The sequence below is a fragment of the Oncorhynchus clarkii genome, unplaced genomic scaffold, assembly GCF_045791955.1.
Source record: "Oncorhynchus clarkii lewisi isolate Uvic-CL-2024 unplaced genomic scaffold, UVic_Ocla_1.0 unplaced_contig_545_pilon_pilon, whole genome shotgun sequence".
Lineage (NCBI taxonomy): Eukaryota > Metazoa > Chordata > Actinopteri > Salmoniformes > Salmonidae > Oncorhynchus > Oncorhynchus clarkii.
In genome coordinates, this window is record NW_027260875.1 from 159,999 (window position 1) to 186,678 (window position 26,680).

Below are 26,680 nucleotides of genomic sequence, written 5' to 3' on the forward strand. Positions count from 1 at the left end.
TTTGCACACTCTTGGCATTTTCTCAACCAGCTTCACCTGGAATGTTTTTCCAACAGTCTTGAAGGAGTTCCCACATATGCTGAGCACTTATTGGCTGCTTTTCCTTCACTTTGTGGTCCAATTCATCCCAAACCATCTCAATTGAGTTGAGGTTGGGTGATTGTGGAGGCCAGGTCATCTGATGCAGGACTCCATCACTCTCATTATTGGTCAATTAGTCCTTACACAGCCTGGAGGTGTGTTGGGTCATTGTCCTGTTGAAAAACACATTATATAGTCCCACTAAGCACAAACCAGATGGGATGGCGTCTCGCTGCATAATGCTGTGGTCGCCATGCTGGTTAAGTGTGCTTGGAATTCTAAATAAATCACTGACAGTGTCACCAGCAAAGCACCATCACAAGTCCTCCCCCATGCTTCATGGTGGGAACCACACATGCAGAGATCATCTGTTCACCTGCTCTGCGTCTCATAAGGACAAAGTGGTTAAAACCAAAAATCTCAAATTTCCACCGGTTTAACACAGGTTTAATGTCCATTGCTCATGTTTCTTGGCCCAAGAAACTTGGTCCTTTAGTAGTTTTTTTTTGCAGCAATTCGACCTCGAAGGCCTGATTCATGCAGTATGCAGTCTCCTCTGAACAGTTGATTTTGAGATGTGTCTGTTACTTGAACTCTGTCAAGCATTTATTTAGGCTGCAATTTCTGAGGCTGGTAACTCTAATGAACTTATCTGGGTCTTCCTTTCCTGTGGCGGTCCTCATGAGAGCCAGTTTCATCATAGTGCTTGATGTTTTTTGCGACTGCACTTGAAGAAACTTGCATGAAAGTAATGATAGACTGTCATTTCTCTTTGATTATTTGAGCTAGTCTTGCCATAATATGGACTTGGTCTTTTACCAAATAGGTCTATCTTCTGTATACCACTCCTACCTTGTCACACCACAACTGATTGGTTCAAACACATTAAGAAGGAAAGAAATTCCACAAATTAACTTTTAAGAAGGCACACCTGTTAATTGAAATGTATTCCAGGTGCATACCTCATGAAGCTGGTTGAGAGAATGCCAAGAATGTGCAAAGCTGTCATCAAGGCAAAGGGTGGCTACTTTGAAGAATCACAGATATAAAATCTATACACTTTTTTGGTTACTACATGATTCCATATGTGTTATTTCATAGTTTTGATGTCTTCACTATTATTCTACAATGTAGAAAATTTTACAAATAAAGAAACAACCTTGAATGAGTAGGCGTGCCCAAACTTTCGACTGGTACTGTAACTGTTTACAATTTATTGTTGTGGTTGTAGCCTCTGGCTGAGTGCCAAATAGTTAAATGTCACAGGTGCATCCTGTTAAGGATGAGCTAGCCAGTCCCTAAGTGACGCTCTAATAATAGCCATTCTGCATCTGCTTGTGTCTGTCTACATGGTGCTAATAAGTCATTTTGACATTGTTTTTAAGTCTTACATTTCCTTCACTAAAATTGCTGACTGTATGCAGAATGCCTTGTGAGTTAGTTGAGATGTGAATACAGTCTTAGCCGAGGAAGCCTAGGCTTAAACAGTGAAGATGACAGGTCTGACTCTGAATCGTTGGGGAAGTGGCTGTGTCTGAAGGAACGCAGTATCGTCTGTACTGCTGATTAGATTTAAAAGGGGCCTCAGGTAGTCTAAGAGCGTTGGGCCTGTGGTAGAATTACAACATTATGTTAATCACATTACTTTTATATTAAAATGTATTCCTATATTAGTACATCCACACTGTCTGTTTTAGAACTGTCGTGGCTGTGTGAACTGAGACGAGCCTCTGAGATTTAACGCTGACAGTCGATTTACGATGGCTTGGTGATAAGACAACATTCCATTGACGTGAACGTTCGGTTAAGGCAGCCTCCTGCACCTCTCTGATTCAGAGGGGTTAAATGCGGAAGATACATTTTGGTTGAAGTCATTCAGTTGTACAACTGACCAGGTATCCCCCTTTTCCCTTCTATCCCTGACAAGAGCAGTCAGTGAGCACCTCTTCAGAAGTGGCTTTTTGATCTCTGCGTACCTCTCTCCCCCTGTCTCTGTGTGGTCCCAACGGTCGGTATATCTGTCTAGTCTAGTGTCTGTCTGTCTGCCAGCTTGTCTATCCGTCCGCCCGTCCGTCTGCAATGTTTGCCCGGCCCCCTGTTGTCCCTATCTCAGTGGAAATGGGAGCTATTTTGGGCTCTCACCCTGCAAATTACCTGGCTGTGTCCATCCTGTCTTGGTGACTAATTCAGAGCGATGGCACCTGCAGAACATCACGCTATAGTTGGAGCTAAATGTCAGCATCGTAGAAATAGAGTTACTAGAATGGGCACCCCATTTCAAGTCAATGAGACCATGATAGGTGGACTAGTAATTCTATTTCTACAGTTTGTATGGCTCTCTTTAGTCTGTTTTAGATGACAGAATTCAGGTGACAGAATTCCAGCGCTCGGACAAGAGCTGGTTATGCTGCTTTGAAGTGAATGGATCATATTATTATATCATATTCTTGTTGAATGTCAGAACCCTGACTGTCACGACGTTCGGCGTTCGAAGTCACCGGCCTTCTAGCCATCGCTGATCATCTTTTCATTTTCCTTTGGTTTTGTCTTGTATCACACCTGGTCCCATCAATTACAATCCCATCTTGTGGGTGAATTACATGTTGTGTATTTACCCCTCTGTTCCCCCTCATGTCCTTGTGGGTGATTGTTTATTGTAGTGTTTGTGCACGTCTGTCCTGGTGTGTATTTACCCCTCTGTTCCCCCTCATGTCCTTGTGGGTGATTGTTTATTGTAGTGTTTGTGCTGGTGTGTATTTACGTCTTGTGGGTGATTGTTTATTGTAGTGTTTGTGCACGTCTGTCCTGGTGTGTGTTGGGTTATGGACCCATTTATTATATTATTCTGTTTCCCGGTGGGTTTTTGTTAATAAACTGCGGCGTTGGAAACACAGTTATTTCTCCTGGTCTGACTTCTCTGCCGCCAGTTAAACACCTCTTCCATTGACCTTATCCAACTGTACTGCTGAGCTCAGTGGTGTACTGCTTCTGCTAGGGAGCTGGGGCGGAGACCTGGGTTCAAATACTATTCACCCCTTCCACTGACCTTCTCCAACTGTACTGCTTCTACTAGGGAGCTGGGGCGGAGACCTGGGTTCAAATACTATTCACCCCTTCCACTGACCTTCTCCAACTGTACTGCTGAGCTCAGTGGTGTACTGCTTCTACTAGGGAGCTGGGGCGGAGACCTGGGTTCAAATACTATTCACCCCTTCCACTGACCTTCTCCAACTGTACTGCTGAGCTCAGTGGTGTACTGCTTCTGCTAGGGAGCTGGGGCGGAGACCTGGGTTCAAATACTATTCAAAATATTTCAAATACTTTGAGTGTTTGCTTTAGCCTGCCTGGAGTGTTAAATGGGTGGAGTTTGCGGTTTTGGATGTATTCCTTTGGTTCTATTTAGCCAGGCAAGCTCAATCAAACACAGCAAAAATGATTTCAAATAGTTTTTGAACATAGATCTGCTGGGGGAGCGTTGGATCACATCACTCTCCTCCTCTCTAGGGACATGTTAAATTAAACAGGACTGGGTAATCTTATCTACTCGAAAGTGATTCATGTTAGTAATGCTCACTTGTTACATCCTCCACACAGGCCTTGGTTGGGTCTGGCACTCTATTCCCTATATAGTGCACTGCTTTTGACCAGGGCCCATAGGGGTTTAGTCCAAATTAGTGCACTATATAAGGAATCCGCTGCCATTTGGGACGCAGACCTGGCGTTCAACACGTATTTCTCACTAAAACCCAAAACACATCAGGTCTTTGCTAATACATGTTTATCATTAGACATGTTATTGATTCTCTATAATAGGGCTGTCATGTTGGTGTAATTTATGAAGCTTTGATGTGTTCTGAGAGGGAAAAGAGGCTTTGGGGATTAGATATCACAGAGAATCGACTAGAAGACGGAGGCTTAAGACACTCAATTTGTATTCTTGTCTGTGTTATTAATCTCTCTCTATACGGTCAGGCACACCCCGTTCACTGCTTGGTGATTGGGTAATTGATGAGCTCCATTGGAATTGATCTTGTTGGAAAGAGTGGGACCCTGGTAACTGCAAATAGTCAAGATGATGAATGTTCATGCATCCCCGCACACCAAACGGGTTGTTATTCAATTCAACCCCAGAACAGGTAACTGTTATCGGTGAAGGCACACACACGTAGACACACACACACACACCGCCCAAGCACAATGCTACAGTAGTCTATAGTGATCCACACTACACAGTTCTCTGCCTGCTTGTGATTCAAACAATCCTATTTACATTTTGAAGATTACTAATGCTGTGACCTTGACAAGGAGAAATGATGCTAGCTCGGAGGTCGTTCTCAGAGAGCCCAGAGGGCGAAATGGAGCGAGGGAGGAAAAACAGGGAGGGAGGTAGAAATAGATGGAATGAGAATTGGAGCACGGCCTATTAGCAATGTATTGCTGCAGGCTGCTATGAGGCTGTCCCAGCCGAGTCCTCTGGGTCGCCGGGCAGAATATAGCAGAACCACATCTATGATCTGGCTGAGGTACTCTAACAGGGTTTCATAGTAAGGTCCAGTTAAACTGTAACCCTGTTACAGAAACTTGAGCATTGATTGTGTGTGTCTTTGTGTGTGTGCCCACGTATATTCATGCCTATACGGGCCCTCTTTGCAACCCCGTTCAGAGCTTGAACAGGGCTGTTCCTGTCCTGAAGTCATTTTAGTTAAGCCTCAGAGCTCAAATCACTACATAGTAGTGGGTGGGTAAGCTGTGGAGGCAGCTGCAGGGATGGTTTGTAAGACTAAGGGTAAATAGATCCCGGGGATTACCATTATGTTGCATACTGCGAGTGGCGGCGGGAGAAGGGTGTGCTTTCATCTAAAGCCTGGGGAGACTGGGGACAACGTAACTGCACACTGTAGAGTGAAGACAGAGGGCTGGAGGGGACAGGAGACTGTAGAGTGAAGACAGACAGGCTGTAGGGCTGGAGGGGACAGGACAGGAGACAGGAGACTGTAGAGTGAAGACAGACAGGCTGCAGGACAGGAGACTCTAGAGTGAAGACAGACAGGCTGCAGGACTGGAGGGGGCAGGAGACTGTAGAGTGAAGACCGACAGGCTGGAGGGGACAGGAGACTGTAGAGTGAAGACAGACAGGCTGCAGGGCTGGAGGGGACAGGAGACTGTAGAGTGAAGATACACAGGCTGTAGGGGACAGGACAGGGGACAGGAGACTGTAGAGTGAAGACAGGCTGCAGGGCTGGAGAGGACAGGAGACTGTAGAGTGAAGACAGACAGGCTGGAGGGGACAGGAGACTGTAGAGTGAAGACAGACAGGCTGCAGGACTGGAGGGGACAGGAGACTGTAGAGTGAAGACAGACAGGCTGCAGGACTGGAGGGGACAGGAGACTGTAGAGTGAAGACAGACAGGCTGGAGGGGCAGGAGGGGACAGGATACTGTAGAGTGAAGACAGGCTGCAGGGCTGGAGAGGACAGGAGACTGTAGAGTGAAGACAGACAGGCTGGAGGGGACAGGAGACTGTAGAGTGAAGACAGACAGGCTGCAGGGCTGGAGGGGACAGGAGACTGTAGAGTGAAGACATACAGGCTGTAGGGCTGGAGGGGACAGGACAGGGGACAGGAGACTGTAGAGTGAAGACAGACAGGCTGGAGGGGACAGGAGACTGTAGAGTGAAGACAGACAGGCTGGAGGGGACAGGAGACTGTAGAGTGAAGACAGACAGGCTGGAGGGGACAGGAGACTGTAGAGTGAAGACAGACAGGCTGGAGGGGACAGGAGACTGTAGAGTGAAGACAGACAGGCTGGAGGGGACAGGAGACTGTAGAGTGAAGACAGACAGGCTGGAGGGGACAGGAGACTGTAGAGTGAAGACAGACAGGCTGGAGGGGACAGGAGACTGTAGAGTGAAGACAGACAGGCTGGAGGGGACAGGACAGGGCACAGGAGACTGTAGAGTGAAGACAGACAGGCTGGAGGGCTGGAGGGGACAGGAGACTGTAGAGTGAAGACAGACAGGCTATAGGGCTGGAGGGGACAGGACAGGGGACAGGAGACTGTAGAGTGAAGACAGACAGGCTGGAGGGGTCAGGACAGGGTAAAGTACTCCACGGGCCAGAGCTAAATGCTCAATTTCATTTATGTGAAACCTTCTGTACATTGCAGATAGAAATAGAATGAATAGAGCTGACACGATCCCCTATTCTACATAACAGGCAATAACATCTGTTCTACACCATACATTTCTATCTGAATGTTGTATAACGGTGCATCCTCCTGAACAGATCAAATCAAATTGTATTAGTCACATGCGCAGAATACAACAGGTGTAAGTAGACCTTACAGTGAAATGCTTACTTATGAGCCCTTAACCAACAATGCAGTTTAAAAAATACGGATAAGAATTAGAAATAAAAGTAACAATTAATTAAAGAGCAGCAGTAAAATAACAATAGCGAGACAATATACAGGGGGATACTGGTATAGAGTCAATGTGCGGGGTCACCGGTTAGTTGAGGTAATATGTACATGTAGGTGGAGTTATTAAAGTGACTATCCATAGATGATAACAACAGACGGTAGCAGCGGTGTAAAAGGGGGGTGGGGCAATGCAAATAGTCTGGGTAGCCATTTGATTAGGTGTTCAGGAGTCTTATGGCTTGGGGTTAGGAGCTGTTTAGAAGTCGCTTGCCATGTGGTTAGCAGAGAGAACAGTCTATGACTAGGGTGGCTGGAGTCTTTGACCATTTTTAGGGACTTCCTCTGACACCGCCTGGTATAGAGGTCCTGGATGGCAGGAAGCTTGGCCCCAGTGATGTACTGGGCCGTTCGCACTACCCTCTGTAGTGCCTTGCGTTTAGAGGCCGAGCAGTTGCCATACCAGGCAGTGATGCAACCAGTCAGGATGCTCTTGATGGTGCAGCTGTAGAAACTTTTGAGGATCTGAGGACCCATGCCAAATCTTTGCACGACTGCCTTGGTGTGCTTGTACCATGTTAGTTTGTTGGTGATGTGGACACCAAGGAACTTGACGCTCTCAACCTGCTCCACTCCAGCCCCGTCGATGAGAATGGGTCCACAATCATCTCCTTTGTCTTGATCACGTTGAGGGAGAGGTTGTTGTCCTGGTACCACAGGGCCAGGTCTCTGACCTCCTCCCTATAGGCAGTCTCATCTTTGTAGGTGATCAGGCCTGCTACTGTTGTGTCATCTGCAAACTTAATGATGGTGTTGGAGTTGTGCCTGGTTGTACAGTCATGAGTGAACAGGGAGTACAGGAGGGGATTGAGCACGCACCCCTGAGGGGCCCCCGTGTTGAGGATCAGCATGGCGGATGTGTCGTTACCTACCCTTACCACCTGGTGGCGGCCCATCAGGAAGTCCAGGATCCATTTGCAGAGGGAGGTGTTTAGTCCCAGGGTCCTTAGCTTATTGGTGAGCTTTGAGCATTCTCACATAGGTGTTCCTTTTGTCCAGGTGGGAAAAGGCAGTGTGGAGTGCAATAGAGATTGCATCATCTGTGGATCTGTTGTGGTGGTATGCATATTGGAGTGGTTCTCAGGTTTCTGGGATGATGGTGTTGATGTGAGCCATGACCAGCCTTTCAAAGTACTTCATGGCTACAGACGTGAGTGCTACGGGCCGGTAGTCATTTAGGCAGGTTACCTTAGTGTTCTTGGGCACAGGCACTATGGTGGTCTGCTTAAAACATGTTGGTATTACAGACTCGGACAAGGAGAGGTTGAAAATGTCAGTGAAGACACTTGCCAGTTGGTCAGCGCATGCTCGCAGTACATGTCCTGGTAATCCGTCTTTCCCTGCTGCCTTGTGAATGTTGACCTGTTTAAAGATCTTACTCACATCGGCTAGCGGGATCACACAGTCTTCCAGAACAGCTGGTGCTCTCATGCATGTTTCAGTGTTATTTGCCTCGAAGTGAGCATATAAGTAGTTTAGCTAGTCTGGTAGGCTTGTGTCACTGGGCAGCTCTCGGCTGTGCTTCCCTTTGTGGTCTGTAATGGTTTGTGAGCCTTGCCACATCCGACGGGCATCAGAGCCGGTGTAGTACGATTCGATCTTAGGCCTGTATTGATGCTTTGCCTGTTGGATGGTTCGTCGAAGGGCATAGCGGGATTTCTTATAAGCTTCCGGGTTAGGCAAGAGCTGCAGCTCCATGAAAGCGGCAGCTCTAGCCTTTATCTCAGTGCGGATGTTGCCTGTAATCCATGGCTTCTGGTTGGGATATGTATGTACGGTCACTGTGAGGACGACGTCATCGATGCACTTATTGATGAAGCCAATGACTGATGTGGTGTACTCCTCAATGCCATTGGAGTAATCGCGGAACATATTCCAGTCTGTGCTATCAAAACAGTCCTGTAGCACTGTACCACTTTTTTTATTGACTGAGTCACTGGTGCTTCCTGCTTTAATTTTTGCTTGTAAGCATGAATCAGGAGGAAAGAATTATGGTCAGATTTGCCAAATGGAGGGCGAGTGAGAGCAAATTAATTACTTAAAAATCATACCATTTGATTTTCTGTATTTTTGTTTTAGATTCCGTCTCTCACAGTTGAAGTGTACCTATGATAAAAATTACAGACCTCTACATGCTTTGTAAGTAGGAAAACCTGCAAAATCGTCAGTGTATCAAATATTTGTTCTCCCCACTGTAGTCCTCCGCCCCTTGCCTTACCAGACGCTGCTGTTCTATCCAGCCAGCTCCATGTTGATAATGTCGTCGTTCAGCCACGACTCCGTGAAGCATAAGATATTACAGTTTTGAATGTCCTGTTGGTAGTTTAATCTTCCGCGTAGGTCAGCGACAGTAAATTGTTCACGTCGGGCTCATCAGACTCGTTAAAGGAAAAAAAGGATTCTGCCAGTTCGTAGTGAGTAATCGCAGTCCTGATGTCCAGAAGTAATTTTTGGTCTTAAAAGATGGTAGAGGTAACATTACAATAAGTTTAAAAAAAGTTACAAATAAACAAACAAAAAACACAAACGGTTGGGGACATGTAAAACGTCTGCCTTCTTCTCTATTTAACAGGCCCCTGCTGTATTGTAGCTTCCAACTAGTTAGCCCGACACCCAGCAGTACAGCACACATCCCTGTAGACTGACATCTGTGACATCATTAGCTTTATCTGCTAGGCCTTGTTCATTGGCCGTTTTGAACCCAAGTGAAACTGGTAAGGTTCTACCTGACCTTGTCTCTTCACAATACAGATATTTATTTTCTGCTGCAAAGGGTTTTGCTACAGAGTTCCTTGCTAAACAGGACCCAGTATTCAGCAAAATGACCTGTGTCATACTGGGTGAATTTGGCAAGCAAATGTACAGCAAGGTTATTGTAGAATTGTGATATGGTAATTAGAGTTTTATAGTGCCAGTCAATCAATTATGCTATGTCATAGGCTACAGTACAATGCCACTGCTCAGCAATATCAGACCAGGCCTATTACCGTTTCATGCTGTGTGGTTGCTCAAGCAAGGCTTGCATATGTTCACGGGTGTGTGTGTGTGCATGCGTGTTAGAAATCCCTAACTGGATCCACAGTAGAGGATAGCTGTCTCTCCAGTGGAGTGTCTGGTCTCTATCCTGTCCACAGAGGGAGCCCTGAGGGAGGGTCAAGGAGAGAGAGAGAGAATCAGAGCACTGTTGTCTGTCTGTTATAGGAACATAAACACTTCATAACCTCCGACCCACTGTTTACCAGTAATGTCTGCAATAAACATGGCTGTCTTTAGAGTTATATTGGCAATGTAGGCTGTTGTTGTTCTTGTCAGAAGGCGTCAACATTAAGGCTATGTGTACACCTGATGATAGTAAGCTGCAAACGCAAAGCTGTGTATAAGAGCATAAAGTGGACAAATAATCCTCAAAATCTACTTTGAATAATACTAGGTTTTAGTCAGAAACCTTGGTTTAAACCACTTGAATAAAACCAAGTTTAAACACTGGAACTCTGCTTTTCACATTCTGTTTTCCAGCATGGATTCCGTCAGCTACTGTGTAACCAGGCCAGCTCTTTGCAGTTCGGTCAGTGAGAGACAACTGACCATTTAGTGTTATTGGATAATTAGCTGAGTGTTAATGGATGTCTCTGACCTTGTCTGGCTGTCTGCCTGCTCAGTTAATAGCAAGGTCAGTGCCAGTGGTCAAGCATCCTGGATGTGAGTTAGAGTGGGCAGGAAGGGTACAGGCGGGGAGAGGGGGGTAGACGGGCACTAGCCTGGGGTCAGGGGTTACCGTACCAGCTGCTCTGCTGCTTTGGCTGCTGCTTACAGATCACACTGCCAGCCCAGCCCCCTCTCTTCAGCAAGGCCACCATCACTGGAAACGTCATGCTGTGTTCCCTTGTGTCCCCATCATGTTATTCATGTGATCTTGTTTAAGTTGTCGTTATTTAGTAGAGGACATGCTGTAGGCACCAGAATGTGTCTGTGTGTCTTTAATGCATTTCTCATCCTTCCCTTTCTGCTATTTCATGGATTGGATCCTCTTGGTTTGCTTACCATCAGTGACCTGTAGGCTCTGTTGGTCCTCCATCAGCAGTGGGGACTGCTGAATCAGATTTTCACCAGGATATAGACATGTTGTATCCCTTAACTTTAATGTAGCGATTTCTGATTATCACCAGCATATAAACATGTTGTATCTCTTAACCTTAACGAACCAATTTCTGATTTTCACCAGGATATAGACATGTTGTATCTCTTAACCTTAACGAACCAATTTCTGATTTTCACCAGGATATAGACATGTTGTATCCCTTAACCTTAATGGAGCAGTTTCTGATTTTGGACTCATAGTAAGCCTGTTTCTAAAAACTTCCACTAATTAATATTCTCCATTGAGTGTTTAGTGAGCTGCTTTTTAGTCCAGGAGTAAAAAGCCTAATCTGGGTCCAGGAAACCAATCTAATGTCTATGATCAACATATCAAAGACATACTGTACTCTACTGTACTGCAGTGCGCAGTATGGGGGTGGAATGTAGCTCTGGCTCTACACGTTTCATCTGCTCCATTGGTTTACATTCACCTGGAGTGCGGCACTAATGCAGTGCAGCCATGCAGTGCTCTGTTGTCGTGGGTACGAGGGAGATATTTAGGTTTACTGTAATTAGGCTATAAATCAGTGGGCTGACTGAGCGGGGTTGTTACAGTAGAGATGACCTTAGGGTTACAACAGAGGAGGTATAGGATCCATAGGGACTTTATTGTCCCCAAGTGATGATGTCAGGGTTGGAACACTGGAGATAGGAACCTAGTTACAGTATATCGTTTAATTTATTAGATCATTAAAAGTAGTAGGCTGCTCCAGCTGGAGGCAACATTACAGCTAGTGAACAGCGGAGAGAGGACAGTAGTGTCCCTTAGTGATGATGTCAGGATTGGAACAGTGGAGATAGGATGATAGTGTCCCTTAGTGATGATGTCAGGGTTGGAACAGTGGAGATAGGATTGTACCCTTAGTGATGATGTCAGGGTTGGAACAGTGGAGATAGGATTGTACCCTTAGTTATGATGCCAGGGTTGGAACAGTGGATATAGGATTGTACCCTTAGTGATGATGTCAGGGTTGGAACAGTGGAGATAGGATTGTACCCTTAGTGATGATGTCAGGGTTGGAACAGTGGAGATAGGATTGTACCCTTAGTGATGATATCAGGGTTGGAACAGTGGAGATAGGATTGTACCCTTAGTGATGATGTCAGGGTTGGAACAGTGGAGATAGGATTGTACCCTTAGTTATGATGTCAGGGTTGGAACAGTGGAGATAGGATTGTACCCTTAGTTATGATGTCAGAGTTGGAACAGTGGAGACATGATTGTACCCTTAGTGATGATATCAGGGTTGGAACAGTGGAGATAGGATTGTACCCTTAGTGATGATGTCAGGGTTGGAACAGTGGATATAGGATTGTACCCTTAGTGATGATGTCAGGGTTGGAACAGTGGAGATAGGATGATAGTGTCCCTTAGTGATAATCTCACTAGGGTTCTTCTCTCCATCCTCTGATAGTGTCCCTTAGTTATGATGTCAGGGTTGGAACAGTGGAGATAGGATGATAGTGTCCCTTAGTGATGATGTCAGGGTTGGAACAGTGGAGATAGGATGATAGTGTCCCTTAGTGATAATCTCACTAGGGTTCTTCTCTCCATCCTCTGATAGTGTCCCTTAGTTATGATGTCAGGGTTGGAACAGTGGAGATAGGATGATACTGTCCCTTAGTGATAATCTCACTAGGGTTCTTCTCTCCATCCTCTGATAGTGTACCTTAGTTATGATGTCAGGGTTGGAACAGTGGAGATAGGATGATAGTGTCCCTTAGTGATGATCTCACTAGGGTTCTTCTCTCTATCCTCTCTACAGTGAGAAAGGCTGACACACAGATCCACATTGTTGTTGAAAAGGAGAAGGACAGAGGGTGTTTTTACTTCCTAAGCTACTGACTTTGAGCAGCTTTCTCTATGTGCAGTTGGACAGTAGCAATATTCTAACAGTTCATAGCCACCATAAAAGGCCGCGTTCAGCAGCTGAAAGTCTGTGGCCAGAGCCTTACACATCCTTCTATCACCCTGTTAGCACAGCAAACCAATACCTCATTTTATTTTTAACCTTTATTTTAACTAGGCAAGTCAGTTAAAATCTAATTATTTACAATGACGGCCTACCCCGGCCAAACCAGGAAGATGCTGGGCCAATTTTGCACCGCCCTATGAGACTCCCAATCACGGCCAGATGTGATGCAGCCTGGATTCAAACCAGGTACTGCAGTGACACATCTTGCATTGAGATGCAGTGTCTTAGACCACTGCGCCACTTGGGAGCAGTGACTGAACACCATAGAATGCTTCAAATGATCTCTGCTCATTACTGTCTGTGAAGCTCATATTGCTTCCACTTGAGAGCGAGTCAGAGATGCCCGCTGTGTTGATTCAGCTGGCAGAGACTCAGAGATGCCCGTCAAAATGCCAGCCTTCAGCAGAACAGAACACATTGGGGAGAAGGGCAATCCCCATGGCAGTGCCACGGCAACGCAAACCATCCTTCTGCCCAGAGGTCCCAGTGAAGGTAATAATCGCCATGGCAACAACAACCAGCGGATGGCTGACGAGGGTCAGCTGGAGTCTGCGTGTCTGGAGTGTCTCTTAGGAATGGATGGTTAGGCTGTGTAGTGTGTGTAGGACTGTGGGGGGATATACATGTTAGTCATAACAGCTGACATTGGCCAATATAACTGGTATCTGAAGCTCAAATGTGCAGAAGACGTGCACAAATATGCAGTCTGTCTCCCTTTCCTTCTTTTCCTTTTTTCTCTAACAAACGTGCGGGTCAAACGTACAGGTCAGATGTACACACACTCACTTACTCTCCTCTCTCTCTCTCTCTCTCTCTCTCTCTCTCGCTCTCTCTCGCTCTCTCTCGCTCTCTCTCGCTCTCTCTCTCACTCTCTCTCTCTCTGATCGTTAGTGTGCTCTGCGGGGAGCGTGTGTGATAAATTGATGTGTGAATTATGAATGAGATCAGAACATGAAGAGGAGCCAGGCAGATCGTTAGTGTGCTCTGCGGGGAGCGTGTGTGATAAATTGATGTGTGAATTATGAATGAGATCAGTCCACCCAGTCCACCCACATACCTGAAACCTGCTCAAAGAGCCATCAGTGCTACCACAGATTCCCATCTGTGTGTGTGTGTGTTGTAGTGTGTGATTCCAGTTTTGTCAGCTATATAAACCATAATCCTCTCTGTTGTTTTGCGCTAAAACTCTTTCCTGCATCAAAGGAATTGAAGCTCATATACTGTAGAGTTTCGTCAACTAGTTGACTGGTTTATATCTCATAACCCTCCAGGTCCTGTCTTTATATCCCATAACCCTCCAGGTCCTGTCTTTATATCCCATAACCCTCCAGATCCTGTCTTTATATCCCATAACCCTCCAGATCCTGTCTTTATATCCCATAACCCTCCAGGTTCTGTCTTTATATCCAATAACCCTCCAGGTCCTGTCTTTATATCCCATAACCCTCCAGGTCCTGTCTTTATATCCCATAAACCCTCCAGGTCCTGTCTTTATATCCCATAAACCCTCCAGGTCCTGTCTTTATATCCCATAAACCCTCCAGGTCCTGTCTTTATATCCCATAAACCCTACAGGTCCTGTCTTTATATCTCATTAGCCTCCAGGTCCTGTCTTTATATCCCATAACCCTCCAGGTCCTGTCTTTATATCCCATAAACCCTCCAGGTCCTGTCTTTATATCCCATAAACCCTCCAGGTCCTGTCTTTATATCCCATAAACCCTCCAGGTCCTGTCTTTATATCCCATAAACCCTCCAGGTCCTGTCTTTATATCCCATAACCCTCCAGGTTCTGTCTTTATATCCCATAACCCTCCAGGTCCTGTCTTTATATCCCATAAACCCTCCAGGTCCTGTCTTTATATCCCATAACCCTCCAGGTCCTGTCTTTAAATCCCATAAACCCTCCAGGTCCTGTCTTTTATAGCCTTTTATACAGCCACCCTATGTTTCCATCCATATTATAACCGGTCTACTAATCCAATACTGTAAATATCACATAGTCTGTTAATGTTTTGTTATAACGTTACTGAAGTTGATTGTAAGCATGATTGTGAGTTGCTTTGGCTAAAAGTGTCTTGGTCTCCTCCTCCTCTCCCAGGCTCTGGTCTCCTCCTCCTCCTCCTCTCCTAGGCTCTGGTCTCCTCCTCCTCCTCTCCTAGGCTCTGGTCTCCTCCTCCTCCTCTCCTAGGCTCTGGTCTCCTCCTCCTCCTCTCCTAGGCTCTGGTTTCCTCCTCCTCTCCCAGGCTCTGGTCTCCTTCTCCTCCTCCTCTCCCAGCCCCTGGTCTCCTCCTCCTCCTTCTCTCCCAGCCCCTGGTCTCCTCCTCCTCCTTCTCCACCAGGCCCTGGTCTCCTCCTCCTCCTTCTCCTCCTCTCCCAGGCCCTGGTCTCCTCCTCCTCTCCCAGGCCCTGGTCTCCTCCTCCTCTCCTAGGCTCTGGTCTCCTCCTCCTCTCCCAGGCTCTGGTCTCCTTCTCCTCCTCTCCCATCCCCTGGTCTCCTCCTCCTCCTTCTCCCCCAGCACCTGGTCTCCTCCTCCTCCTTCTCCCCAAGCACCTGGTCTCCTCCTCCTCCTTCTCCCCCAGCACCTGGTCTCCCTCTCTTCCTTCTCCTCCTCTCCCAGGCCCTGGTCTCCTCCTCCTCTCCCAGGCCCTGGTCTCCTCCTCCTCTCCCAGGCCCTGGTCTCCTCCTCCTCTCCCAGGCTCTGGTCTCCTTCTCCTCATCCTCTCCCAGGCTCTGGTCTCCTTCTCCTCCTCCTCTCCCAGGCTCTGGTCTCCTTCTCCTCCTCCTCCTCTCACAGGCTCTGGTCTCCTCCTCCTCCTCTCCCAGGCTCTGCTCTCCTTCTCCACCTCTTCTCCCATCCCCTGGTCTCCTCCTCCTCCTTCTCCCCCAGCACCTGGTCTCCTCCTCCTCCTTCTCCCCAAGCACCTGGTCTCCTCCTCCTCCTTCTCCCCCAGCACCTGGTCTCCTCCTCCTCCTCCTCTCCCAGCCCCTGGTCTCCCTCCTCCTTCTCCTCCTCTCCCAGGCCCTGGTCTCCTCCTCCTCTCCCAGGCTCTGGTCTCCTCCTCCTCTCCCAGGCTCTGGTCTCCTCCTCCTCTCCTAGGCTCTGGTCTCCTCCTCCTCTCCCAGGCTCTGGTCTCCTCCTCCTCCTCTCCCAGGCTCTGGTCTCCTCCTCCTCTCCCAGGCTCTGGTCTCCTCCTCCTCTCCTAGGCTCTGGTCTCCTCCTCCTCTCCCAGGCCTTCTCCTCCACCTCCTCTCCCAGCCCCTGGTCTCCTTCTCCTCCTTCTCCCCCAGGCCCTGGTCTCCTCCTCCTTCTCCTCCTCTCCCAGGCCCTGGTCTTCTCCTCCTCTCCCAGGCTCTGGTCTCCTCCTCCTCTCCCAGCCCCTGGTCTCCTCCTCCTCCCCCAGGCCCTGGTCTCCTCCTCCTCCTCCTTCTCCCCCAGGCCCTGGTCTCCTCCTCCTCCTCCTCTCCCAGGCCCTGGTCTCCTCCTCCTCCTTCTCCTCCTCTTCCAGGCCCTGGTTTCCTCCTCCTCTCCCAGGCCCTGGTCTCCTCCTCCTCTCCCAGGCCCTGGTCTCCTCCTCCTCTCCCAGGCTCTGGTCTCCTTCTCCTCCTCCTCTCCCAGGCTCTGGTCTCCTTCTCCTCCTCCTCTCCCAGGCTCTGGTCTCCTCCTCCTCCTCCTCTCCCAGGCTCTGGTCTCCTCCTCCTCTCCCAGGCTCTGGTCTCCTCCTCCTCCTCTCCCAGGCTCTGGTCTCCTCCTCCTCCTTCTCTCCCAGGCTCTGGTCTCCTTCTCCTCCTCCTCTCCCAGGCTCTGGTCTCCTCCTCCTCCTCTCCCAGGCTTTGGTATCTGGCTCTCTAATAACTGCCCACTGCTTCTGTTGCCTCATGTTTTATGGCCCTAGGAGTTCCCACAGTCCCAGTGCTCCCAGGACACGTGTGTGTGTGTGTGTGTGTGTGTGTGTGTGCATCTCTCTCCTCTCTATTCCCCAAATCCCTTTGAAAATGCCAGGCATTTCTTCTTTGATGTCATTCAGCTGTATCCTTCTTATCTGGCCATTGTAACGTTGGTTTCCGGCATGCTCGCCTGTCCTCCATCGACAGATTGATTTATCCAATCACATCCGCTGGTTTTTAAAGGGACGGTCAATATAACCGTGAACAGATCTTAAGGACCCCCTATCACTCTGATGGGAAATGTAAGTCGACCGTCTGCCAGTGACTCAATGTGACTGAGGTTTGGGTCTTTGCCATGGAAACATGCATGCACACGTGTGCAGTTAAACACAAACACCATCTCTCTCACTCTATATATGCATGTATGGACAGTAGACACGCACATTATGCATTCACACACGCTCTTCTGCATTCTCATCTCTGAGGGATTTGCTGTCTAAGGGCTTTCAAAAGGGTTCGTGTGGGGACACGGATGAGGTGAGAGGAGCTTACAGCACCGTGTAGAGAGAGACGGCGTTAGATCACACACACTCTCACCAGGCCAAGTAGAGCTGATGCCGTATAGTGTTGAATAAGAGCAGTATATTAGCATCCCTAACGCCTTGGTGTACATACATTTTAATAATCCACCCACATGACAACGCTTCTCGGGATGAGATAGGAAAGAGGGAGGGAGGAAGGGCAGGCCGTGGCCACAAAACGCTGAGCGAGCAGGGGTGTGGTCCAGCACTCGTAGGGGAGGAGAGGAGCCAGAAAGTGTTGTTGATGGCATGTATCACTGTTTACCAGCAGCAGCAAAATAAAAAGCTGATTCAGTAGAATTGATAAATGGAGCCCTAAGACACTATGTAGGTCTGTGTCCCAAATGGCACACTATTCACTATGTAGTGCACTAACCATTGACCATGCCCCAGAGGGCTCTGTCAAAAGTAGGGCACCATAAAGGGAATAGGATACCATTTGGGACATACACACACAAACTAGAAGTTTTGGGTCCTTTCCATCTCAATTTCCTCTGGAACAAATCAAACCTCATTTAATGGCTTCTAAAATCCTCTGTAGAAAATGTTGGTTAAGTTTGATGTTTTATTAATGGAATCTAGATTGATTTCCTGACCTGGGTTGAGTGAGGCTGAATTTGATGTGTAGTCCAAACTCTTAGCAAGGCCTGTCGAAGGTTTTTCCTTTTAGATCATAGTGACCGCACGCACGCACGCACGCACACACACACACACCCACACACACACCTGTATACACACACACACACACACACACACACACACACACACACACACACACACACACACACACACACACACACACACACACACACACACACACACACACACACCTGTATACCTACACACACACACACACACACCCACACACACGCACACGCACACAGAGATTGACCTGAGGAAAAATAAAGACTGGGTGCAGGAAAGAAGAAAGTTAAAGATGTTGGAGTAATGTCAACAGAAAGGAGACAGAAAGGAAGAGAGATTGACTGTGAGGAAAAAGAAAGATGGTATGTAGGAAGAAAGGGAGAGTTAGATTTTGGAGGATATTGTCATCTGAAAAACCCATGATAACCACATGGAATAAGACACAGAAAGATGAGGGGCAGGGAGAGAGAAAGAGATTAAACGAGGGAAGAAAGAAAGATGATGCGTACAGAAGAAAGGAGAGAGAGAGTTAAAGATTTGGTAATGATCTGAACTGGGGATATTGTTGATTTGGTAATGATCTCAACTGGGGATATTGTTGATTTGGTAATGATCTCAACTGGGGATATTGTTGATTTGGTAATGATCTGAACTGGGGATATTGTTGATTTGAAATTCCCCTGATATATAAGGAGAGAAGGATCGTAAGAGAGGGGGAGGAGGACAGCGGTATGGACAGGAAGAGGTGGAGAGAGATTGACCGAGAGGAGAAAGAATGATGAAGTGAAGAGAGGAAGGTGAGGTAAAGATTTTGGATGATGTCAACTGAGGGTGTTATTTATTGAAAGGCCCATGACAGATGAAGGAGAGTGGGATAGAGAGATGGAATAGGACATGGTAAGAGGTGGAGAAAGATTTAGAGAGCGAGAGATTGATAGAGAGTAGAGGGAAATATATTGCAGGATGGAGAGCGGCAGAGCTAAAGATTTTGGAATGATGTCAACTGCAACCATTTTTTCCATAATCACTAGAGAGAGGTATATCAGAGAAGGAATCAGACAGAGAGCGAGAGGTGGAGAGAGGCAGAAAGTGGGAGAGGACAAAGAGAGGAGAGGGAGAGGTAAAGATTTTGGAATGATGTCAACTTGGGCCATTGTTTCCATAATCACTAGAGAGAGGTATATCAGAGAAGGAATCAGACAGAGAGCGAGAGGTGGAGAGAGGCAGAAAGTGGGATAGGACAAAGAGAGGAGAGGGAGAGTTAAAGATTTTGGAATGATGTCAACTTGGGCCGTTGTTGTTTGGAAGAGCGATGATGGCTAGGGAGCGGCGCCAGCAACTTGGTCAGAACAGAGGCAGGAATGGCCTGCAACGTGGTCAGAACAGAGACCGTAGCAGGAATGGCCTGCAACTTGGTCAGAACAGAGACCGTAACAGGAATGGCCTGCAACTTGGTCAGAACAGAGACCGTAGCAGGAATGGCCTGCAACTTGGTCAGAACAGAGACCGTAGCAGGAATGGCCTGCAACTTGGTCAGAACAGAGACCGTAGCAGGAATGGCCTGCAACTTGGTCAGAACAGAGACCGTAGCAGGAATGGCCTGCAACTTGGTCAGAACAGAGACCGTAGCAGGAATGGCCTGCAACTTGGTCAGAACAGAGACCGTAACAGGAATGGCCTGCAACGTGGTCAGAACAGAGACCGTAGCAGGAATGGCCTGCAACTTGGTCAGAACAGAGACCGTAACAGGAATGGCCTGCAACGTGGTCAGAACAGAGACCGTAGCAGGAATGGCCTGCAACGTGGTCAGAACAGAGACCGTAGCAGGAATGGCCTGCAACTTGGTCAGAACAGAGACCGTAGCAGGAATGGCCTGCAACTTGGTCAGAACAGAGACCGTAGCAGGAATGGCCTGCAACTTGGTCAGAACAGAGACCGTAGCAGGAATGGCCTGCAACGTGGTCAGAACAGAGACCGTAACAGGAATGGCCTGCAACTTCAATGCACTGTTCAAATATGGCTGTGTTTGCTACAATTCTGACCATGGCTCATTCTAAATCTGACTTTCCTCAGTTCCTCGCATCCTCTCTCCTCGTCAAAAACCACATTGTAGGAGGTCCAAGGTCCTTCCCTCGGGTTCTCTTCTCCAATGAATTTTGATAAGGAGACCAGAGAGAGAGAGGCAGCGAGGATCAAGGGAAGACGTATTGGGAAAGAGCCCTGTGTACTGGATGGACAGAATGAGAGCAGGAGCGATGGTCAGGGAGAGAGAGGAAGAGAGCAGAAGGAGGATAAGTTCAGTGAAGTCCACAGCCTGTTGTTTGTCTGTGACCACAGCGTGTGTTTGTGAAGTGGTTTTTAAACAGAGCTGTCCTAGTTTACGCTAGAGAGCTCCAGCATCCCCAGTCTCTCTGTGGTGTTTAGTAAACAAATACACTGACAAGACCCAGCTGGTGGTATGGTGTTCTGTTACTTCACTGAGTGGAAACATCAGGAGGCTAGTTGCATCGGGAGACTAGTTGCATCGGGAGACTAGTTGCATCGGGAGACTAGTTGCATCGGGATCGGGAGGCTAGTTGCATCGGGAGGCTAGTTGCATCGGGAGGCTAGTTGCATCGGGAGGCTAGTTGCATCGGGAGGCTAGTTGCATCGGGAGGCTAGTTGCATCGGGAGGCTAGTTGCATCGGGAGGCTAGTTGCATCGGGAGGCTAGTTGCATCGGGAGGCTAGTTGCATCGGGAGGCTAGTTGCATCGGGAGCACAGCAGCCTCATAATGTGGATGTGGTTCCAGCCACTTGGAGTCATTGAGGTTCACAAACACTGAACGATGGACTCGCTGTCAAATCTGTCGTTGTGTCTGTGTGTGTGTGTGTGTGTGTGTGTGTGTGTGTGTGTGTGTGTGTGTGTGTGTGTGTGTGTGTGTGTGTGTGTGTGTGTGTGTGTGTGTGTGTGTGTGTGTGTGTGTGTGTGTGTGTGTGTGTGCGTGCGCGTGTGCGTTTGGCACCATTTTGACAAGGAGAGAGGATGCAAGAAAATGGGCTCCTATCTCTGTCTTCACCTCTACATCATTACACACATGCTCCTATCTCTGTCTTCACCTCTACATCATTACACACACGCTCCTATCTCTGTCTTCACCTCTACATCATCACACACACACACGCTCCTATCTCTGTCTTCACCTCTACATCATCACACACACACACACACTCCTATCTCTGTCTTCACCTCTACATCATCACACACACACACACACTCCTATCTCTGTCTTCACCTCTACGTCATCACACACACACACGCTCCTATCTCTGTCTTCACCACTACGTCATCACACACACACACGCTCCTATCTCTGTCTTCACCTCTACGTCATCACACACACACACGCTCCTATCTCTGACTTCACCTCTACATCATCACACACACGCTCCTATCTCTGTCTTCACCTCTACATCATCACACACACGCTCCTATCTCTGTCTTCACCTCTACATCATCACACACACGCTCCTATCTCTGTCTTCACCTCTACGTCATCACACACACACACGCTCCTATCTCTGTCTTCACCTCTACATCATCACACACACGCTCCTATCTCTGTCTTCACGGCGAATAGGAGCCCACTTTCTTGCATCCTCTCTCATTGCCAAAATGCATTGGTGAAAAGGCCTGAGGTTGAGGCACCATGGACCTTCTCCTCACACAAGGTTGGAATGGAAGTGAGGACAGAGGATGCAAGGAATCAGGAAAGATGAGTGTGTTCCTGGCTGAGATCTATTGTACCTGAGATCTCTTGTGTTGAGCATTTCCCCTGCCACTACAGTGACATTGCTTAGACCCAGCCCAAAATCTCTGTTTAATCACATTACAGAGTGGGCATCTCTCCAATCTACGTGGAGGGAGGACACACACTCGCTGATCCACGGACACGTGCACACACGCTAAAATACATCCATACACATACTGAATACAATGCACGTATATAGTACACTTACCTATAGTATGGGAACCCACCCACACACACCTTTAACCCTCTATATGTAGAAAGAAACACACTCTTTGTTAACAGCCATGTAGTTCATATGAACTCACAGCTCACACTACCCCCCCATGGTAAATGACAGTCTCTATCCACTAACCATACATTATTCAGAGAGCAGTCTGCTGTGTGTAAAAACACCTTGCAACCCGCTGTTCTGTGTTCACTTCCTTTTAAACACTGCCTGACATTCTGACAGTGGGGTGCTTGTTCATTCTGTCGGGGTTTGAGACATTTTGGAAGAATTGTTCCTCTCAGGATTCCTCCTTTAAAAGATTTTAGAAAGGTTTTTCTGAAATGCCTGAGAAATGTCCGTGGCTCAGCGGAAATGGTTCAGCAGTGGTTGGGAAGGTCGTCGCTTTTGTCCTTGGTTTACACGCACACACACACACACACACACACACACACACACACACACACACACACACACACACACACACACACACACACATACATACATACATACATACATACATACATATATATATATATATATATATATATATATATATATATATATATATATATATATATATATATATATATATATATATATATATATATTTGACAACACCATCTGACATTTACTACCAGAACAGAATAGTGTATAACTCTGCTGGTGCTCCCATGAAATATGTATAAACCTCTTGTAACTCCTCTTGGCCGTCAGATTATGACAAAACAAAGGAAATTAATTCATATCTAAATAATAGAGAGCCTAAAGTACAGTATATGGAGAACAGTTTTTATATCTTGTCCAGAGCGACTTACAGTAGCAATTAGGGTTAAATGCCTTGCTCAAGGGCATATCGGTTTTTCATATAGTCAGTTCGGGGATTTGAACCAGTAACGCTCTTAACCGCTAGGCTACCTGCCGACCCTTCATAGCCTACACCTCTTTCCCTTAGTCTTTCCCTCTCCCTCTGCCTCTCTTCTCCTTCTCTCTTTCTCTTTCTCTCTCTCTATCCTTTCCATTCCCTCTGAATTTCCTCTCCCTTGCCCCATCCCCCCTCTCTCCTCCCCTCTTTCCCTCTACCTCTCCCCCTCTCTTTCTTTCTCTCTCTCTTTCTCTCTCCCCATCCTCTCCCCTCCTTCTGAATTTCCTCCCCTCCCCTCCCTCTCTCTCCCCCACCTCTACTTCCCATCTCTCTCTCTCTTTCTCTCCTCTCTCTCCCCTGTCCCTCTTTTTCTTCCCCTCTTTCCCTCTCTGTCTCTTTTTTCCTTTCTCTACATCTCACTCCCATCTATCTCTCCCCCTCTCTCTGTCTCTCTCCCCCTCTCTCTGTCTCTCTCTCCCTCTCTCTCTCTCTCCCTCCCTCGCCCCCTCTTTCTTTGTAGTTTTTTTGTGTTTTGTGTCCTTACTTATTTTCTTGATTCTTTCCTTGGTCTTTTCTTTAAATTTGTATTTTCCATGGTTAAGAGGGTTAACACACTGTTAGTTTAGCGGTACCCAGTGTTTTTCCAAATTTAGGGAGGAAGAGGACAGAGTTTTAGTTTCCTGGGGTTTGAACAGTGTGGTGTGCCTAGCGTGCAGGAGATGCTGTCATTACGGCATGGATTCAGGTGTGTTCCTGAGAATGGAGTTAAGGTGGAGGAGGTTCTGCTCGCGGTCAGCGAACAGGTAGGAGCTGAATTTCACATCCAGAAGGAACCATGCTGTGATTGTGTTCATGAAAATAGTCAATTTGATGGGTAGGCTGATTGCTAGTGGAATATTTGTAAGGGATGTGTTGGTGCCGATTCCTCCTCTTTCAACTCCTTCAACGAGGGTGGTAGTTTCTAATCTGCCTCTGTTTATTACGGATGATGAAATCCGGAAAGAGCTGAGTTGTTTTGGTAAGTTTTCTAGCGGTTTTGGTGTCGGCAGGTCTTTAGGCAGATACCATTGACATTGTGGACGTCAGCGCCTCTTCACCCACGTGGGTAAAACAAAGCACAAATTAAAAGGTGTGAATCTCGGAGCATCGTAGCACCATTAGGTGCAGAAACTCCACTTACCCAGTTGCGGCTCACTTTTTGGAAGCGAACCACTCGATTTCGTCCCTACGTTATATCGGCATCGAACATGTCACCCTCCCTAGGAGAGGCGGTGACCTCAACAATTTATTGTTAAAACGGGAGATTGCCTGGATCTTTAATTTAAAGACCCTTTTCCCCTTCGGTCTCAACGTAGACTTTGTCCTGAAGTCATTCTTGTGATTGTTGTGATTTTGCTGTTGTAAATGTTTGTAGGCTTATGCAGCCACATTGTATCTATGATCGTATGCTGTTGTAAATGTTTGTAGGCTTATGCAGCCACATTGTATCTATGATCGTATGCTGTTGTACATGTTTGTAGGCTTATGCAGCCACATTGTATCTATGATCGTTTGCTGTTGTACATGTTTGTAGGCTTATGCAGCCACATTGTATCTATGATCGTTTGCTGTTGTACATGTTTGTAGGCTTATGCAGCCACATTGTATCTATGATCGTTTGCTGTTGTACATGTTTGTAGGCTTATACAGCCACATTGTATCTATGATCGTATGCTGTTGTACATGTTTGTAGGCTCATGCAGCCACATTGTATCTATGATCGTTTGCTGTTGTACATGTTTTTTGAATGTTCTTTTATATATCTCAGAATGAACCAATGATATCAGGCCACACCTGGCCATGATTACAGATGTCTGTGTGTGACCTTTGACACTATATGAACTAGTGACCCGCAGTGTTTGTCATTATACCCTGATGAAGACAGCTTGTCTGTCCAAACATTGGATATTAGGTTATTAGAGTGTGCGGCTCTACTTTTCCTTTTCAAATGTAGGCCTCCAAGAACAGCTCAAATAAGCAAAGAGAAACGACAGTCCATCATTACTATAAGACATGAAGGTCAGTCAATCTGGAAAATATAGAGACCTTGGAACGTTTCTTCAAGTGCGGTTACAAAAACCATCAAGCACTATGATAAAACTGTCTCTCATGAGGACCGCCACAGGAAATGAAGACCCAGAGTTACCTCTGCTGCAGAGGATACGTTCATTAGCGTTACCAGCCTCCAAAATTGCAGCCCAAATCAATACATCAGAGTTCAACGGTTGAGGCTGACGTCCTTCAGGTTCTTGGCAAAGTTGGGATTGCTGCCTTGTAGAGGTGGACCTGGTTATAAAGGCTGTTCAAGTCCAGGGTGGAGTGGTGGGCCAGGGTGGAGTGGTGGACCGGGGTGGAGTGGTGGGACGGGGTGGAGTGGTGGGCCGGGGTGGAGTGGTGGGCCGGGGTGGAGTGGTGGGCCGGGGTGGAGTGGTGGGCCAGGGTGGAGTGGTGGGACAGGGTGGAGTGGTGGGACAGGGTGGAGTGGTGGGACAGGTAGACATTAGGTTTTGAGGCGCAGTCATGCTTGCATTCATCTGCTGTATGGTGGCAGGGTGAAGTTTTTTGTTGTTGTAGCAGGCTGGAGATAACCACTTGTGTGTTGGGTAAAGTGGAAGAAGCTTTTTCAATCACTTCCTTGAGTGCTGTGGCCGCCCTTTCCTGCTGGGCCCTCAGCTCATTTACAGTGCCTTGCGAAAGTATTCGGCCCCCTTGAACTTTGCGACCTTTTGCCACATTTCAGGCTTCAAACATAAAGATATAAAACTGTTTTTTGGGGGAAGAATCAACAACAAGTGGGACACAATCATGAAGTGGAACGACATTTATTGGATATTTCAAACTTTTTTAACAAATCAAAAACTGAAAAATTGGGCGTGCAAAATTATTCAGCCCCTTTACTTTCAGTGCAGCAAACTCTCTCCAGAAGTTCAGTGAGGATCTCTGAATGATCCAATGTTGACCTAAATGACTAATGATGATAAATACAATCCACCTGTGTGTAATCAAGTCTCAGTATAAATGCACCTGCACTGTGATAGTCTCAGAGGTCCGTTAAAAGCGCAGAGAGCATCATGAAGAACAAGGAACACACCAGGCAGGTCCGAGATACTGTTGTGAAGAAGTTTAAAGCCGGATTTGGATACAAAAATATTTCCCAAGCTTTAAACATCCCAAGGAGCACTGTGCAAGCGATAATATTGAAATGGAAGGAGTATCAGACCACTGCAAATCTACCAAGACCTGGCCGTCCCTCTAAACTTTCAGCTCATACAAGGAGAAGACTGATCAGAGATGCAGCCAAGAGGCCCATGATCACTCTGGATGAACTGCAGAGATCTACAGCTGAGGTGGGAGACTCTGTCCATAGGACAACAATCAGTCGTATATTGCACAAATCTGGCCTTTATGGAAGAGTGGCAAGAAGAAAGCCATTTCTTAAAGATATCCATAAAACGTGTTGTTTAAAGTTTGCCACAAGCCACCTGGGAGACAAGCCAAACATGTGGAAGAAGGTGCTCTGGTCAGATGAAACCAAAATTGAACTTTTTGGCAACAATGCAAGACGTTATGTTTGTCGTAAAAGCAACACAGCTCATCACCCTGAACACACCATCCCCACTGTCAAACATGGTGGTGGCAGCATCATGGTTTGGGCCTGCTTTTCTTCAGCAGGGACAGGGAAGATGGTTAAAATTGATGGGAAGATGGATGGAGCCAAATACAGGACCATTCTGGAAGAAAACCTGATGGAGTCTGCAAAAGACCTGAGACTGGGACAGAGATTTGTCTTCCAACAAGAGAATGATCCAAAACATAAAGCAAAATCTACAATGGAATGGTTCAAAAATAAACATATCCAGGTGTTAGAATGGCCAAGTCAAAGTCCAGACCTGAATCCAATCGAGAATCTGTGGAAAGAACTGAAAACTGCTGTTCACAAATGCTCTCCATCCAACCTCACTGAGCTCGAGCTGTTTTGCAAGGAGGAATGGGAAA

At 47.1% G+C, this 26,680-nt stretch overlaps 1 protein-coding gene across 1 annotated transcript; it reads left to right on the forward strand.

Annotated features, from left to right (window-relative positions):
* Positions 1-19,100: 19,100 nt before the first annotated feature.
* LOC139402038 (uncharacterized protein DDB_G0284459-like) lies at positions 19,101-19,746 on the forward strand (the record flags this gene model as incomplete). Its single annotated transcript, XM_071146091.1, has 1 exon — positions 19,101-19,746. A coding segment is annotated over exon 1 (646 nt), but the record flags the coding sequence as incomplete, so codon positions are not given.
* Between the last annotated feature and the right edge of the window lie 6,934 nt (positions 19,747-26,680).